Genomic DNA, 14,869 nt, shown 5'->3' with positions numbered 1-14,869 from the left:
AAACATTACAAAGACAATTAGTACAGAATGTGAGTACCTGTTCTTTGATTTACAATGTCGCTCCCTGGCTGATGAAGAGGCTCCCTGGACCTCATCAAAAGATTTTCATTCTGACTCAAAACATAATCGACTATGTTCAAGCCAGGATTGATGAACACAAAGAATCCCACGACCCATCGAATCCACGAGACTATATCGACTGCTTCCTCTCAGTAATATCAGAGGTAGGTGATGCCAAAGGCTCAGCACCAGCCGCACATTATATGGGGGAAGTTGCTCATTTAGATGTAGGTTTTGTTGGATGTTTTGGGCCTTTTTTTAAATAAGGAATAAATAAAATGTTAATAATTTTAATGCTTGATATTACCTTCCTCAAAATTTCAACTTTAAATCACCTTTTTCTACTCCATAAACTAAATTCTCTTCATGCCGATAATGAACCAATAATACATGTGTTTGTTTCATCCACAGAAAGAAGACAAAGAGGCTGGATTTGATCTGAAGAATTTATGTTTATCTGCCATGGATTTGTTTGTTGCTGGCACAGAGACCACCACAACAACATTGAACTGGGCATTACTGTACATGATTCACTTCCCGCACATCCAAGGTGGGTTTGATATTGGAAGCATTTTGTCCAGGGCTGAATATTACAGACCAAGAATAAACATAGAGACTCAGAAAGTCACAATTGTATTTGGTTCACTGTTATTACTTTTAGTAATCTGATATTATCTGGAACCACCTTTCTGTTAACTTAAAAAAATGTACAAAAAGTGGTTACTTTCTTCCTGTTTTAGAGAAGGTCCAGACTGAGATTGATGCGGTGGTGGGGTCGTCTCGCTTGCCCTCAATGCAGGACAGAGACCATCTGCACTACACAAACGCAGTGATCCACGAGGTGCAGAGAATGGGAAACATCATTCCCCTCAATGTGGTGCACATGACCACTAAAGAGACCACTCTGGAGAATTATACCATACCCAAGGTTTGCTCTTTACTGACTAAAGTTATTCTTTAACTCTAAGAAGAGTTCTCCACATTTCCATCTTTATTCTTCCTTAATTTCTTAATAATTGTATCTACATTTAAAACAAATACCTGGCGTGCTGGTCTGGTTTACTGCATCTTGGTAGGTTTTTAGTGATTTAATATTATTTATATATAAGCTTTTTTTTTAAACTTTCACGTATGTAAAGTAGTTTACCTATAATAATGTATTAATCTTTGAATACATGAAAGTGTGTCTAAATCTATCTTTTCTTTTTAGGGTGTCATGGTTGTTGGTAACTTAGACTCGGTGCTTCATGACACATCGATGTGGGAATCACCACACACCTTCAACCCTGGGCACTTTCTGGATGAAAATGGGAAATTCAGGAAGAGAGACGGCTTCCTGCCCTTTTCTATTGGTTGGTTTTAGATTCAGTAAATATTGTCAAATTTGTTGGCTCCTTACTATAAGTAAGCATTATTTATCAAGCCAGGTGCTAAAAAAGGAGAGTAAATGGAAAAATGAACACATTTTTGGGCGTGTTTAACATGATTTATTATTTGAAATGGTCACATTTCTGCTGAAAATATAATAAGTGTTTAGTGTCTTACTGCTCCTCATACAATTGTATGCAGATGCGTGCAGAATAGGGTTAATAGAGGATTTACATTTGTAATTCTTTAAACATATACAATGACTCAATATTATTTCTAAATGAGATACTTTAAAGTCCAATTGAATGTCTTATTTTACACATTCATTCAGTCCCAAGTGTTTTAACGAGACACATTGTAATAACAATTTGGTATTTGTTGTAAACATCAACTTAAGAATGGGTTTAAAATGTATGTCTGTCTGTTGTGGATAGAACCTTTACGCTGAACACTGTCTGTTGTCAGGTAAGCGTGTGTGTCTGGGTGAACAGCTGGCTCGTATGGAGTTGTTCCTGTTTTTCTCTGGGCTCCTGCAGCAGTTCACCTTCTTTGCACCCGAGGGAGAGCAGCCCACTCTGGATTTTGACATGGGCTTTGTGCGCACTCCAAAGCCCTACAACCTTTGTGTCAAACTCAGATAATCTCCATGATGAGGCATTTTACTAACTAAAAACTACTGTGTTTGAGCTTGAATCAAATATAAAATGAGAACCTCTGACATGCTTTGCAATGTTTTCTATGACATTGTAAACAATCAAATAAATATAATCAAACTTTTCATCAGCAATTTTGTTCCAACCATTACTGACGTCACTAGTCAAGTGTTGCTATGGCAGCCACATGCCACATTTGTAAAAAAATGACGAAACCCTGAAGAACTGTATTTGTCATTGACACAAACATGAAATGGGTTTCCCCTCAAATGCATTTGAAGTATGAAATGGAAAATAAACTGATAATGTTTCTACATTTTTGACATTAAAATGTGATCAAATGATTTGTTGCACAATTTTGGTCAGCATGTTTTTGTCTGTGCTCTCAACTAGGACAGTGACCTCCTTAAGATGTTTCACACAGACAAAAACTTTCATACTGTGGTTTTCCGAGGGTCATTTAGCTTAGCCCTCTGTCCAGTGTGGCTAAACCAGACTAAACCATCTCATGTTTTAAGAAAGCCAACAACGCCACCTAGGAGTTGGCCCAGGACCAGCTAAATATAAGGCACGTAGGCAGAGACTTGAGGTTAGCAAAAATAAATGTTTATTCGTACATGATCGATAAGTTAATTGACATTGCAGTTTGAATAAATTACGGATGGTTCATTGTTCAGATCCAAGCAGGAAAGACACAACTGCAAGGCAAGAAGGCAACAAGCAGGCAAGACGACAAGACAAGGCAGTAAGGCAACAAGGCAACAAGTCAACAAGGCGACAGTGCACCCTAGCTCCATGGTTCAGATCTATAAAAGACAACATGGTCACTAAATGTACAGCTGGATTATTTGAATTACCCGCTATGCCACGCTCCTGGAGCTGGATAAATGCGACGGAGGACTGGACAGACTATAAATAGCACACCCGTTAGCCGGCATAACGGGCGGCACGCAGAGCGCGCGGGCCCATGGCAGCAAGCACTGAGAGTGGCGTGCGCGGCGCAAACACCGAGAGCGCGAGGTCAGAGGGCGCAAGGTAAGCGCAGAAGCGCTTTTAAGAGTGGTTGACGTCACCGTCAGCCAATAGAAATTCTGCTTAGTAGTAGAGCCCGCCTGCAGGCTATACTGCTACAATACAAAGACAGATTTGCACAGAATATGCTTTCTGGTTGATTGACTTAAAATCCAATCCAACTTTAGCGAAGGGCTCATCAGCAACAGCACCACAACCTTCAAAGGCCTTGGACCCTTCTTTGACAGGCCCGACAACCCCCTGTCATCGCCCCTGCCTTCAGAGCAACCCTGGGTCCCCCCTGCAACATCTACTCCCACTAAAGATTCCTCACTGTCCTTCTCATCTCCACCCTCACCCAGGGACCTTCCCAGCCATCTTGAATGTCTGATCAAATCAGGCCTTAAGATGACTCCACTCATGCCCAATATAGCAAGATCAAGAGTTATGTCAATACTTATCAACTCTTCCCCACACAAGCCGACTACACCAACAAAAGCCCCACCACCTATCCCCCCTCGCCTTTCACCTGGGATCTCCCATAGATAGGATGCACTGGGTCTCACTTATTGTCATATTAAAAATCAAACCAACCCGGGGCCCTGTGTAAAAAGAGCCCCCCCCCTTGTGCTATTTCTGTAGTCACATCATACAGATGGGAAAACAAAATGCGAGTCAGGCTGCCAAATCTGAGAAATTTGATTCATATTCGTTGTGAAAAGATAAGGCCCAGTCCCACTGAAGCTAGTCTGAAACTTGCTGTGCTAAATGTCAGATCCTTATGTAACAAATCACTCTTAATTAATCATTTTATTTCTTCTTATAATATTGATTTTATGTTTTTAACTGAAACATGGCTTGACAAAAGTCCTGATAGAATCTGCTCCACTCAACTTTAAGTTGGAATCTGAAACACGAGAAAACAAAAAAGGGGGTGGAGTCTGTGCTGTCTTTAGAGATGAAATGATGACTCGCAGGTTGTCTTTTGGGGTGTTTTCATCATTTGAGTATGTATCCTTTAAAATGGAGCTAAAACGGTCTCCATCCATTCTCTTCATTGTTTTATACAAGCCTCCCCAGCACTGCCAATGTTTTGATGATTTTACTGAGATGCTTTCAGTCGTATGCACAGACTTGGTTTGGTCATTATAGGTGATTTCAATGTGCATGTTGATAATATTTGTGACAGAAACGCTAAAGGGCTTGATGCTGTCCTTGAAACCTTCAGTCTTACTCAGCATGTGAGTGGCCCCACCCACAGCAGAGTTGCCCCACCCACAGCAGAAGGCACACTCTAGATCTCATAATTACAAATTCAAAATTCTACTCTTGACCTACAAAGCCATAAATGACATGGCCCCATCCTACCTCAAAGATGCTATAGAACCATATCATCCAAACAGAGCTCTTCGCTCTCAGAATGCCGGCCTTCTGGTGGTGCCAAGAGTCTCTAAAAGTACTGTAGGAGGTAGAGCGTTTAGCTACCAAGCCCCTGTGTTATGGAATCAGCTCCCGACCCATGTTAAATATGCTGACACAGTCTCTTCATTTAAGTCCAGGCTTAAAACGTTCCTCTTTGAAATCGCTTATGGTCAGAGTAGTTAGGAACAGAAAGATAAACCCACAGCTTCAGCTACGCTGCCCTAGGAGTAACTGTGCTGGGGGAAGTATGACAGCTTGAGCACTATCCTCTTCTTCTTCTGACTACTTATGCTATCAAACAATATTTATTTTTTGATTCCACTTGCAAACTGTTCACCGCCTTCTTTTTCTTTCTCTCACTCCTGAGGACCTGTGGACCCAGATGTCCCTCTCCTGGTGAAGTGGTCCCTGCCCCATGTGGACGGTCCCTCATCTGCCTGAAGAGTGGCTCCAGTTCGCCTCAGTCGGTCCCTCATCTGCCTGAAGAGTGGGTCCAGCTCGCCTCCGACGGTGCCTCATCTACCTGAAGAGTGGGTCCAGCTCGCCTCCCACGGTCCCTCATCTGCCTGAGGAGTGGGTCCAGTTCGCCTCCGACGGTCCCTCATCTGCCTGAAGAGTGGGTCCTGCTCGACTCCGACGGTCCCTCATCTGCCTGAAGAGTGGGTCCAGTTCGCCTCAGTCGGTCCCTCATCTGCCTGAAGAGTGGGTCCAGCTCCAGTCTCCTCGTGTCCGTCTGTCCGTCTGTGAGAGTCGGATCTCTCCTTCACTGGAACTCCTCCAGGTTTCTACGCTTTTTTCCCAAAGAGGTTTTTTTTGTAGTTTTTCCTGGCCGAGAAGGAGAGTCTAAGGACAGAGGACCCTGGGACATCGTCCCTCGCCACCACAGACATTGTCTGACTCCATCGCCACCACAGACATTGTTGATTCATTTCTCCCTGTGGCCCTCAGAGGCAACTGTTGTTGTGATTTTGGGCCTTACAAAAATAAATTGATTTGATTTGATTTGATTACAAAGGGGGTAAATATTTCAAATGTCAATGTGGTCGATGTTGCTCTGTCTGATCATTTCTGTGTCTTCTTTGCCCTGCCTGTTTTTCCCAAACCACCGGCTGGTCCTGCAGCTGTTCAGAGGTTGGTCCTGCAGTTGTTCGGAGGAGACACATAAATGATGACACGGGTGCACTGTTTATGGAAATGATAAACTTTGAAAATGTTTCATTTCATCTCATGTCTAATGTAAATGATTTGTTGAACACTGTTACATCTACAGTTTTGAATGTTCTGGACAGCATTGGCCCTATGAAGGCTAAAATGGTTAAAAATAAGCAGAAGGCGCCATGGAGATTCAAAAAGAGATTTACAGAGAGAAGTTGAGCATGTACAACCTTATATAATGTAGAACTAGGGAAAGATATTTTTCTGAAATAATTGGAAGCTGCAGTAACAACTCGCGTGTCCTGTTTGCCACAGTAAACGGATTTACAAACCCTCCAGCTCAGCTGCCGTTAGAACTCATTTCCACATCCAAGTGTAGTGAGTTTGCATTATTCTTTAATGACAAAGTTCAGGGCATTAAAAATGCTATAAATACCACAATGCTAACTCACTTTGCACCTGTAACTGACAAAACTGTCAAAGAGATCGTCACCAGTGTGAGTTCATATACATGCTGCCTCGATGTGTTACCCACCAGATTTCTAAAGTCTGTGCTGAACAGTTTGTTAGCACCATTTACTCACATAGTTAATAATTACCGGCCCATCTCTAATCTGCCATTTTGGGGCAAAGTCCTGAAAAGGTTGTTTACCAACAGCTCACAGATTTTCTCTTAATAAGCAACTAATTTGATGTTTTTCAGTCAGGTTTTAGACCTCATCACAGCACTGAGACTGCTCTTGTCAAGGTGACAAATTACATCCGCCTGAACACTGACACGGGCAAAGCCTCAGTCTTAATTCTGTTAGATCTGAGTGCTGCTTTTGAAACAGTAGATCATGAGATCCTCTTACAGAGACTAGATGACTGGGTGGGCATCAGTGGCACTGCCCTAAACTGGTTAAGGTCCTATCTGGAAGACAGGAAGCACTTTGTTGAAATGTGTCTGTGTCTCAGACCACATGCCCCTAACCCAGTGTTTTTCAATTATTTCTGATAAGCCCCCCCCTAGGAAGAAGAAAACACTTGGCCCCCCCTACTCTCCGCCGCGACTATAAATATGGTGAGTGTATAAATGCCGCACCCCCGATATGTTCGCGAAACAAAGTGTGTGCTTTATTGATGTGTAATTTATTTGGCTTCATGCTGTCGCTGCCAACATTGTAAGACACAGTAGACACGGTGGTCTTTCCTCGTCTCCACCTCAGTCACAGTGAAGCCAAGTGCCCGGTGCAAAGCCAGAACGCTGCTGCTCGGGTCCTGACTAGAACCAGGAAGTACCATCACAATTAGTCCTGTTCTCAGGTCTCTGCACTGGCTGAGAAGAGACTTTAAAGCAACTCTGCTTGTATACAAGTCTCTCCATGGCCTAGCACCAAAGTACATCTTGGGCATGTTAGTGCCATATGAACCATCTCGGACTCTGAGGACCTCAGGTACTGGCTTCCTGCTGGTGCCAGAGTCAGGACTAAACATGAACTGGCCTCCTGCTGGTGCCAGAGTCAGGACTAAACATGAACTGGCCTCCTGCTGGTGCCAGAGTCAGGACTAAACATGGACCAGCCTCCTGCTGGTGTCAGAGTCAGGACTTAACATGGACCGGCCTCCTGCTGGTGCCAGAGTCAGGACTAAACATGGGGAATCTGCGTTTGAGTTTTATGCAGCTAAAATCTGGAATAGTCTTCCTAAAGATGTGAGACAGGCTTCTACTTTGGCAATGTTCAAATCTAAGCTAAAAACAGTTTTGTTTAGCTGTGCATATGACTGAAAGGATTTTTCTTTGCGCTCTTCGATTTTATTTCTTAAACTGTTTGTGATTTAATTGTTAACTGGCAGACAGACTATTCTGTGACCTATTTTTGACATTTTAAATACTAAAAGACGGGTCTGGGACAATTTTGAGGTGGTACCCTCTACCTTTAAATTTATTACGATTTAAACACAATTACAATTGAACATGTAAATCCTTCTGCTGGACACAATAGCCCATTGTGCCGGTGTCCAAGTGCAGCAGCAGAGCAGGTCCTTGGGGAGTGGGTTAGATTAGGTTAGGTTGTCGGTCAAATCAGAATAGTTAGAATGAATCAAATGTTTAATCCCTGCCAGTACAATTCTAATACAGGTAATCAGAGCGCTTACCATCTGTCCCTATCGAATGTGACGGCGACTTACACGGGCGGTCCGGACGTGCCAAAAAACCTTGCACTGAACATTTTATAACATTTCAATATGGGGCGTATTATGAAGTAACGCCTCATTGGTCTTCTCTGTATTTTTCCACTCGCCGTCGTTTCACACACAGTTGACCTTGAGCTCGTCTGCAGCTTCTCCTGCACAGGTGTCTTCCTCATCAGAGAGTGGCTTAGAGGAACAATGGGATATGTGTCCGCTTGTGCGTGTAAGAGGTAAACCCTTCATAATTTCAGCGTATATCAAAATATAGTTTAATACAGTCTTGATATATACAGTCTTGATATAGTTGGTAATAAAATATAGTAAAGTTGATTTATTTGGTTTCCCCTTCATTGGTCTGTAACTTATTGTGTGAAGCACTTTGAATTGCCTTGTGTATGAAATGTGCTCTACAAATAAACTTGCCTTGCCTTTATTTATGTATAGTACATTTTGTCAACACAAAGTCTCCAAAGTGCTGCAAAGAGTACAAAACAAACTAAATCAAGGTTTAAACGTAAACTAAGGTAAGCATATGTATGATTATTAAACCAGATTATTTGTGATAATTTGTAACAAATGTTCAATAATGAAGTCATGTTTTAGCAAAGAAACAGAAATGCCTTTATCTACCGCAGCACAAGAAGATTCAAACTCTATATATGGCTGAGGTAGGAACGTCTCTGTTTAAAATAGTTGGAAAGTTCATTCTGAATGAAGAAAGTCTTTGTTTTACAGGTACTTGGTCATGTTGAGTGTTGTTTTGACTTTATTATCGTAGGCATTGATGTAATACATTTTCAATATCTATTTCCAAGTTTAGCGCGGTACGGCCATCATCCGAAACTGTTCAGGGGAGATTGTGAACCCCTGGACCCCAACCAGACTGGGCATCTCTCCTGGAGGCGCAGTCAAAGTGAAGCGCTGCAAGATAGCCGCAAAGAACAGGAACAGCTGCATCTTAGCGAGGTACTCCCCCAAACACGCACGCTTACCTGCAGAAAGATGATGCACCTTAAACAATCAATTATAATTATAAAGGCTTATGTTTCTATACCCTTTTAACTATTAGCCAACCACAGCCTCCCTTTGCCTCTCAACCAATTCTTCCTCTGGCAATTATTTGTACAGCTTTCTGCAACTGTCCTTCATAGCAGTCTCCTCAGCTTTTCTTGACCTCCTTCCCACCAGTGGAAGTGGAGATATGTTTACCAACAGTAGACTTATTTTCACTTTCACATCTCAGACATGGGCAGGAGGCTAGCAGCATTTATTACAAAAACTGTGTTATTTTGACTTAGACTTATTGTGTGTAACACTAACCTGCAGAAAATGGCAGAAATGCATCTCTTCTCCGGAAACGTCCTTCTACATCCAGGAAGTGCCCAGGGTTAAACACATCGGGCGTCTCCCATTCATTCTTGTCAAACAGCACAGATGAAAGATTTGAGGCTATGACAGTGCCCTGAAATAGACCATTAACAGTTTTAGAAAAGTTGGAAAGAAAAATGTACAAATATCCAATTTTCTAACAGTATGTATTAACCATTATTTTTGTCTTGGTTCTTGACTCACTTCTCCCACTGCAAAGACCTGCACGAGCTAACTCAAATGGTGACTTGTTTCATGTGAATTAACTAATGAGCTGGTCTGAATGTACTGTCTGTGATTTTTAATTTGTACTTGCAAAAAAGGGCTCTCAACACCTATAAAGGTTGTAATTTAGAAACTTAACACAATCACTAGTTACCTTGGGTATAAAATATCCGCCAAAAGTGGTGTCTTTACTGGCCATTTTGGGGAATCCCAGGGGCACAATATTTGCAAACCTCTGCACCTCGTGGATCACAGCGTCAGTGTAGGGCATGTTGGGCCGGTCTGTCAGGTTGGGCTGTCGAGACTGTCCAATCACAGCATCTATCTCTGCCTGCACCTTTGCTGAGAGACAAAGACAAAGCTGAAATGCACATTAAGTTTCAGTTTCCATTGGCTGACTAACTTAAAGTTTAGTTAAATTTGTGTAACTAGTGACATTATTTAGGGGCAGAAACTGATTTGTTTGGGTTCATCCGTGCTTATTTTTGTGATCATAAGTCCTTGAAAGCAAAAGAGCCGTGAATAAATCCCTACTGGTTTCACTGGTTTTCATTAGGCTAACAAAAAGATCTATGACACGACACAATCCCAAGCTTTATACCTTCAAAACCCAACAGTATTCTCAAAACTGCAGCTTGGATAACTAACCCTGTATCTCTGGGTAGTTCATCATTAGGACCATGGCCCAGCGCAGAGTGGTTGCAGTTGATTCAGTTGCAGCCTCCAGCAGGTCTAAGGTGCACACCAGCAAAGTGTCCAGGTTAAAGCCAGCGAGGGGGTCCTCCTTTTTCTAAAAAAAAAAGGAAACATTTACTTTTGAATATATATATTTTTTAAATTTCCTTTATACAGGGGAAGACCTCAATGAGAGTAGCTCTCTTTTTCATGGGCAGCCTGTGATTACAGAATACACAAGTACAGAATATCAAAATAAAATGTCAATAAAACCAACAATAAAACATTGAATACGTTAAATAAGATAACACACAATATAGAATAAAAAATGCGAAACAGGTCGAACCAGTCTTTAATCAAAAGAAGAATGTCACAGTTGCTCTGTTGAATATGAATACATATGAATAGTCATTTAAACGAGTTTAACATTGAGATGGTGGGTAATTCTGTGCAGTTAAAGATTGAAAATATAGTTTCCATTGCTATCATTACATTTTACAAACAATATTTCCAATGTAATCCCTCTTTAATCCAGGACGTCGGTTCCAGTAGCTTGGCTTGTCTCACCTTCTCTATCTCTCCCAGGTAAACGTCTATGTAGTCGCGAGGGTCGTCCGGGTTTACTTCCTCTTGGTGCTTCTTTATTTCTTGCATCAGGAAGTCCAGGATCTGATAGTAGTTCTTGTGGACTGTGTGATGTGGCCCCGGTAAGTGCTTCATCAGACCAGGGAACACATCATATAACTGAGGAAAGATACCACGGTGGGTGTTCAACGATTATTACCAAGAATATTTATTAAGGCTTGACTTAAACACTTATAAATAAACAAATACGTGTTAACCATTGAAGTCGTCGATCCTCAATTTACCTATCCAATCCCAGGCGGAGGTTTTTACGCGTCACACTGACGATACGGAAGTAGCTTTTCGCCCCCCGTTCCAAAACATTCAAGATGGCGGACCCGGTGTTTACTTCTGCTCTCGCTTTGGTTTAAACAATCAGGAAAGTCCGCTCTACTCGCCGTGATGAACGTGCGTTAGATGCGATTATGCGAAGGGCGTCATCGCGATTCAGGAGACATTTTCTACGTTTGGGGACGGATAACGCGGAACACGCCTTGTTGACATTGGCTACGTAATATCTGGTTAAGCGTGTCGCGTTTTTTGCGTCACTTCTGGGTTTATGTGATTGGTTCTGTCTCTGCTCTAAACTCCGCCCTAGAAATTTAAATGCAGTTAGACAAAGACATAAACGGATTCCTTAAAAATATATTGAATAAATGTTAACAATGGTAAAAGGAATATTTCTACTTTTTTGTGGGTAATTATGAAGTAATTTCACGTTTGTCTGATACTCAAACATCATCAACTAATATAAACACACATTTTCGCACATTTCTGTTGGATTGTCACAATATCTTCTGATTATTGTTATCAGGATATTCATTTTGACAATATCACCCACTTCTTGACACAAAAGCCATTTTAAACTGAAGCATAGATAAATTGAATAAATAAATTGTGAACTGAATCTCGATGTTGTGTCTCGTGCCATCCCTTCATAACATCAAACATGGCTTAATTTTTTTTAACCCGATTTAAAATCCACGCTGTAATAGACTTGCTTGTGCAATTGGAGAGCCAGCCAAAAGAACAGCCTCGGTGTCCAGCTGAAGAATCCTACGGAAGCGGTCGTCTGTGTACTCGAAGCGGTGTCCAAACAGCACAGAACTGATGATGTTGCTCACACCATTAGTTATGGTGGCCTGGGGGTTGAACGGTCTCTCTGGAAAGACATAACATGTGTCTTTCAGATAGTTTTAAGTAGAAATGCACAATAAAATACATGAAATACATTCAGATCTCCTACAGTGAAACAACAGATGGATAATTTTGGAATGTACTTTTAGCAGACGGGAAAAGGCACAAAGAAATGGATGATACAGACTGAACTGTCAAGGACATGACATGACTGAAATAAACGTGGACATTTGTAAAATGAAAAGGTTTCGTTTTTATGTTGGAAAAGACATTGCACTTTGTTCACCAGGTTTCACCAGGAAAATTGCAAATGACTAAGAGTGAAAAAGTCAAAAAGAGATATCTGTGAACTAAACAGCTGTAATCTAAAATACTGCCACTAGGTTGCATTCACGTTCTAGAATTATGTCATAACCTCAGATGGCAGGAAAGACACACATTTCCTTATTGATGGCATTGGACTTTAAATATCTCAAAGGTAAATTTACACTTGTTAAACCTCTTAGTGACTATACCTAAGAACTTATAGTATTACAACAAAAACCTGCATTTCAACAATATTCATTTTAGCTGGCCTTCTGGGCTGAGGGAATCTTATGATGTCACATGAACGCAACTTATTCTTGGGATCCAATTACCTTGCTCTTCTTTGAAGCTCTCACACAGGAAATGACATTCTTCCTCAATGTACTTCTCCTGGGTCCTCTGTCCTTCTCCAAAATAACGTAGATGGGTGCTGGCGAACTTCCTTTGCTTCTTCCACAGGTAACCATTACTCAAAGCTATGCCTGTGTGCAAAGTTGGTTTATCATCAAATATACATAGCCCTACCACTATCATAATTATCATCTGTTATCATTGTACTGTTTACTGACCAATTCCTTTGAAAATGACATGAAATAGAGGAATTTCTGGTCGCTCTGTGAAGCTGTCCAGTTGGCTGACGAGAGCCTCTCTGACCATCTTGTATCCAGACACAAACACTATTTTATCGCTACCTCTCCGCAAACTGAAGACTGGGCCATAGTCCTCAGTAAGCTGTTGAGGAACAGAAGGTAAGTCATGTTCCAGTATAACATTAATGACATAGTTTTATTATATTTATGACCTCTTCTTTTGTATAGGTGAAGTGTTTGGTTTGGGAGCTTGCCACATTAAAAAATAAAATAAAATAACGTTCTTTAAGCTTACCTTGTCTATTGATTTTATGTCCAAACTAGTGAAGATGTTTCCAAGAAAAGGCACAGCCGGTGGTCCTGGTGGAAAGTTCTGTGCTCTTCCATTTTTTACCAGGTCAACCAAAATTAAAATGGTAAAAACCAAAAGGCACCAACCCCAAAAATTCAGACACTCAAAAATAGTTTGGAAAATCATCTCTCTGCTCCTCTGTTGCTGCAAAACAAATGAGCAGAGGCCAAGGCAAACACAGGAATGGTTATGTAATACTGTTATTGTGTTGAACCCTTTGAGACCAGAGAGTGAGAGGAGTGGGGGCTGTTTACTGACTCTCTGCAAGCCTGGGTTAGATAAGGACAAAAACAGATTACCGTATTTTCCGGATTATAAATCGCACCTGCCTCCAGAGCGATTTATATGTGATATTATTTATTATTTTCACACTGGCATGAGGGCGCTCTAGACTCTAAACAACACAGAATAAGAATGGGCATTTCCTCTACGTCTGGAGTTTGTGGAGTTGTTTAGAAGTGACACAGAGGAAGAAGAATTCAATGGATTTAGTGATTTGAGGTAATACTGATGCTTTGGTAAACTTGTTGAAAAGGTGAAAGCATGTTCTTTATGCTATAGTTATCTGAATAACTGTTAATATGTTACGTTAACATACCAGACACTTACCACAGTTCGTTGTCTCCTCGTTGTAGCTGAAGGTGTAGCGTTAGCATACGTACGCCTATTCACCATGTTCTCTAATCTATTATTATTTTAAACTGCATTTCAAGATGAAACGTCTGTTTATGGTTTTGGATTTCATCAAATTAATTTCCCAAAAAAATGCGACTTATACTCCAGTGTGATTTATGTGTTTTTTCCCTTCTCAATCATGCATTTTTTGGCCGGTGCGATTTATAATCCGGAAAATACGGTAAATACTGTCGAGTTCCTTTGTTATCCAAATATTTAAATATATATATATATTTATTTATATATATATATAAAAGATCATCATCATTATCGGGTATTGTAGAAAAATATTCAGTTTTAGTCATCTGGACTATTTTGTCAGATGATTACAACTGAATCTTTTTCTACAATGGAACACTCCTGGACAAATGAAGGATGGGGTATATATGGGCTATTGTTTGTAGAAATTTTATGAAAATTTAATCCATTTTGGAATAGGGAGTGTCTACAGAGCCGCGGCGCACGGCCGAAACTGCTGGGCTATTTGACCGTGCCGGGTTAGAACGCGCCGGGTTAGGTTTAGGGTTAGGGTCAGGGTCAGGGTTAGGGTTAGGGTTAAGGTTAGGGTTAGGGTCAGGGTCAGGGTTAGGGTTAAGGTTAGGGTTAGGGTCAGGGTCAGGGTTAGGGTCAGGGTCAGGGTTAGCTATGAGGCTATATGGCCGTGCCGCGGCTCCTGAAACTAATGGGCTACTTGACCGCTCTGACCTCTGCAGCCACGGCCTTTGGAATATGGCTATAAAATAATCAGCTCAACCTCTTATCATGTGATTTTGTAGGCATGCATACAGTATATTGGTCATAGTTAAATAGTTCAAGTTGTCTGGCTTTTTTTCCTTCTTTTTTTTTTTTACATATTTGAAATAACATTTTGAAATATAAAAAAACAGAAGGATGGTTGTGGGTCATACAAATACAAGAGAGTAAACATGTTGAAACATTAGTTACATTATTGGCCTTGTTTATTCTAAGAATTGTTAAACAGGCACCATACTACCATAAGACAGTGTAATTTTGTTGTTTTTTAATTTAATGAGACATAATGTAGTCCTCATACAGAGGATTAAGGACATTTC

At 41.0% G+C, this 14,869-nt stretch overlaps 2 protein-coding genes across 2 annotated transcripts; one reads left to right on the top strand and one right to left on the bottom strand.

Moving 5' to 3' along the window:
• The first annotated feature begins 48 nt into the window (after positions 1–48).
• On the top strand, positions 49–2,121 carry LOC140372476 (cytochrome P450 2J4-like). The gene is made up of 5 exons (XM_072459574.1): positions 49–224; positions 472–610; positions 801–988; positions 1,271–1,412; positions 1,894–2,121. Exons 1-5 carry the CDS (start codon positions 72–74, stop codon positions 2,067–2,069), a joined length of 798 nt encoding a protein of 265 aa, XP_072315675.1. The 5' UTR covers positions 49–71; the 3' UTR covers positions 2,070–2,121.
• A 6,534-nt stretch (positions 2,122–8,655) lies between these two features.
• LOC140372486 (cytochrome P450 2J2-like) lies at positions 8,656–13,306 on the bottom strand. The gene is made up of 9 exons (XM_072459582.1): positions 13,065–13,306; positions 12,749–12,911; positions 12,512–12,661; positions 11,738–11,898; positions 10,680–10,856; positions 10,086–10,227; positions 9,592–9,779; positions 9,165–9,306; positions 8,656–8,836 (listed from the first exon to the last, which is right to left on the bottom strand). Exons 1-9 carry the CDS (start codon positions 13,245–13,247, stop codon positions 8,661–8,663), a joined length of 1,482 nt encoding a protein of 493 aa, XP_072315683.1. The 5' UTR covers positions 13,248–13,306; the 3' UTR covers positions 8,656–8,660.
• Between the last annotated feature and the right edge of the window lie 1,563 nt (positions 13,307–14,869).

This window comes from Eucyclogobius newberryi, unplaced genomic scaffold (genome assembly GCF_026437365.1).
Source record: "Eucyclogobius newberryi isolate DKJ021-1_F unplaced genomic scaffold, fEucNew1.0.hap1 SCAF_237, whole genome shotgun sequence".
In the NCBI taxonomy this organism is placed as follows: domain Eukaryota; kingdom Metazoa; phylum Chordata; class Actinopteri; order Gobiiformes; family Gobiidae; genus Eucyclogobius; species Eucyclogobius newberryi.
This window is presented reverse-complemented; position numbering and strand designations above follow the sequence as displayed.

Bases quoted from the DNA above. Each gene is read 5' to 3' on its own strand.
- LOC140372476 (XM_072459574.1), top strand. From the start codon at position 72: ATGAAGAGGCTCCCTGGACCTCATCAAAAGATTTTCATTCTGACTCAA. The intron at 611-800 runs GTGGGTTTGATA...TTCCTGTTTTAG, and splicing joins TCACTTCCCGCACATCCAAG to AGAAGGTCCAGACTGAGATT. The intron at 989-1,270 runs GTTTGCTCTTTA...TTTTCTTTTTAG, and splicing joins AGAATTATACCATACCCAAG to GGTGTCATGGTTGTTGGTAA.
- LOC140372486 (XM_072459582.1), bottom strand. From the start codon at position 13,247: ATGATTTTCCAAACTATTTTTGAGTGTCTGAATTTTTGGGGTTGGTGC. The intron at 10,857-11,737 runs GCAAGTCTATTA...ATCTTTCCTCAG, and splicing joins CTGGCTCTCCAATTGCACAA to TTATATGATGTGTTCCCTGG. The intron at 9,307-9,591 runs GTAACTAGTGAT...GGTCTATTTCAG, and splicing joins GCGGATATTTTATACCCAAG to GGCACTGTCATAGCCTCAAA.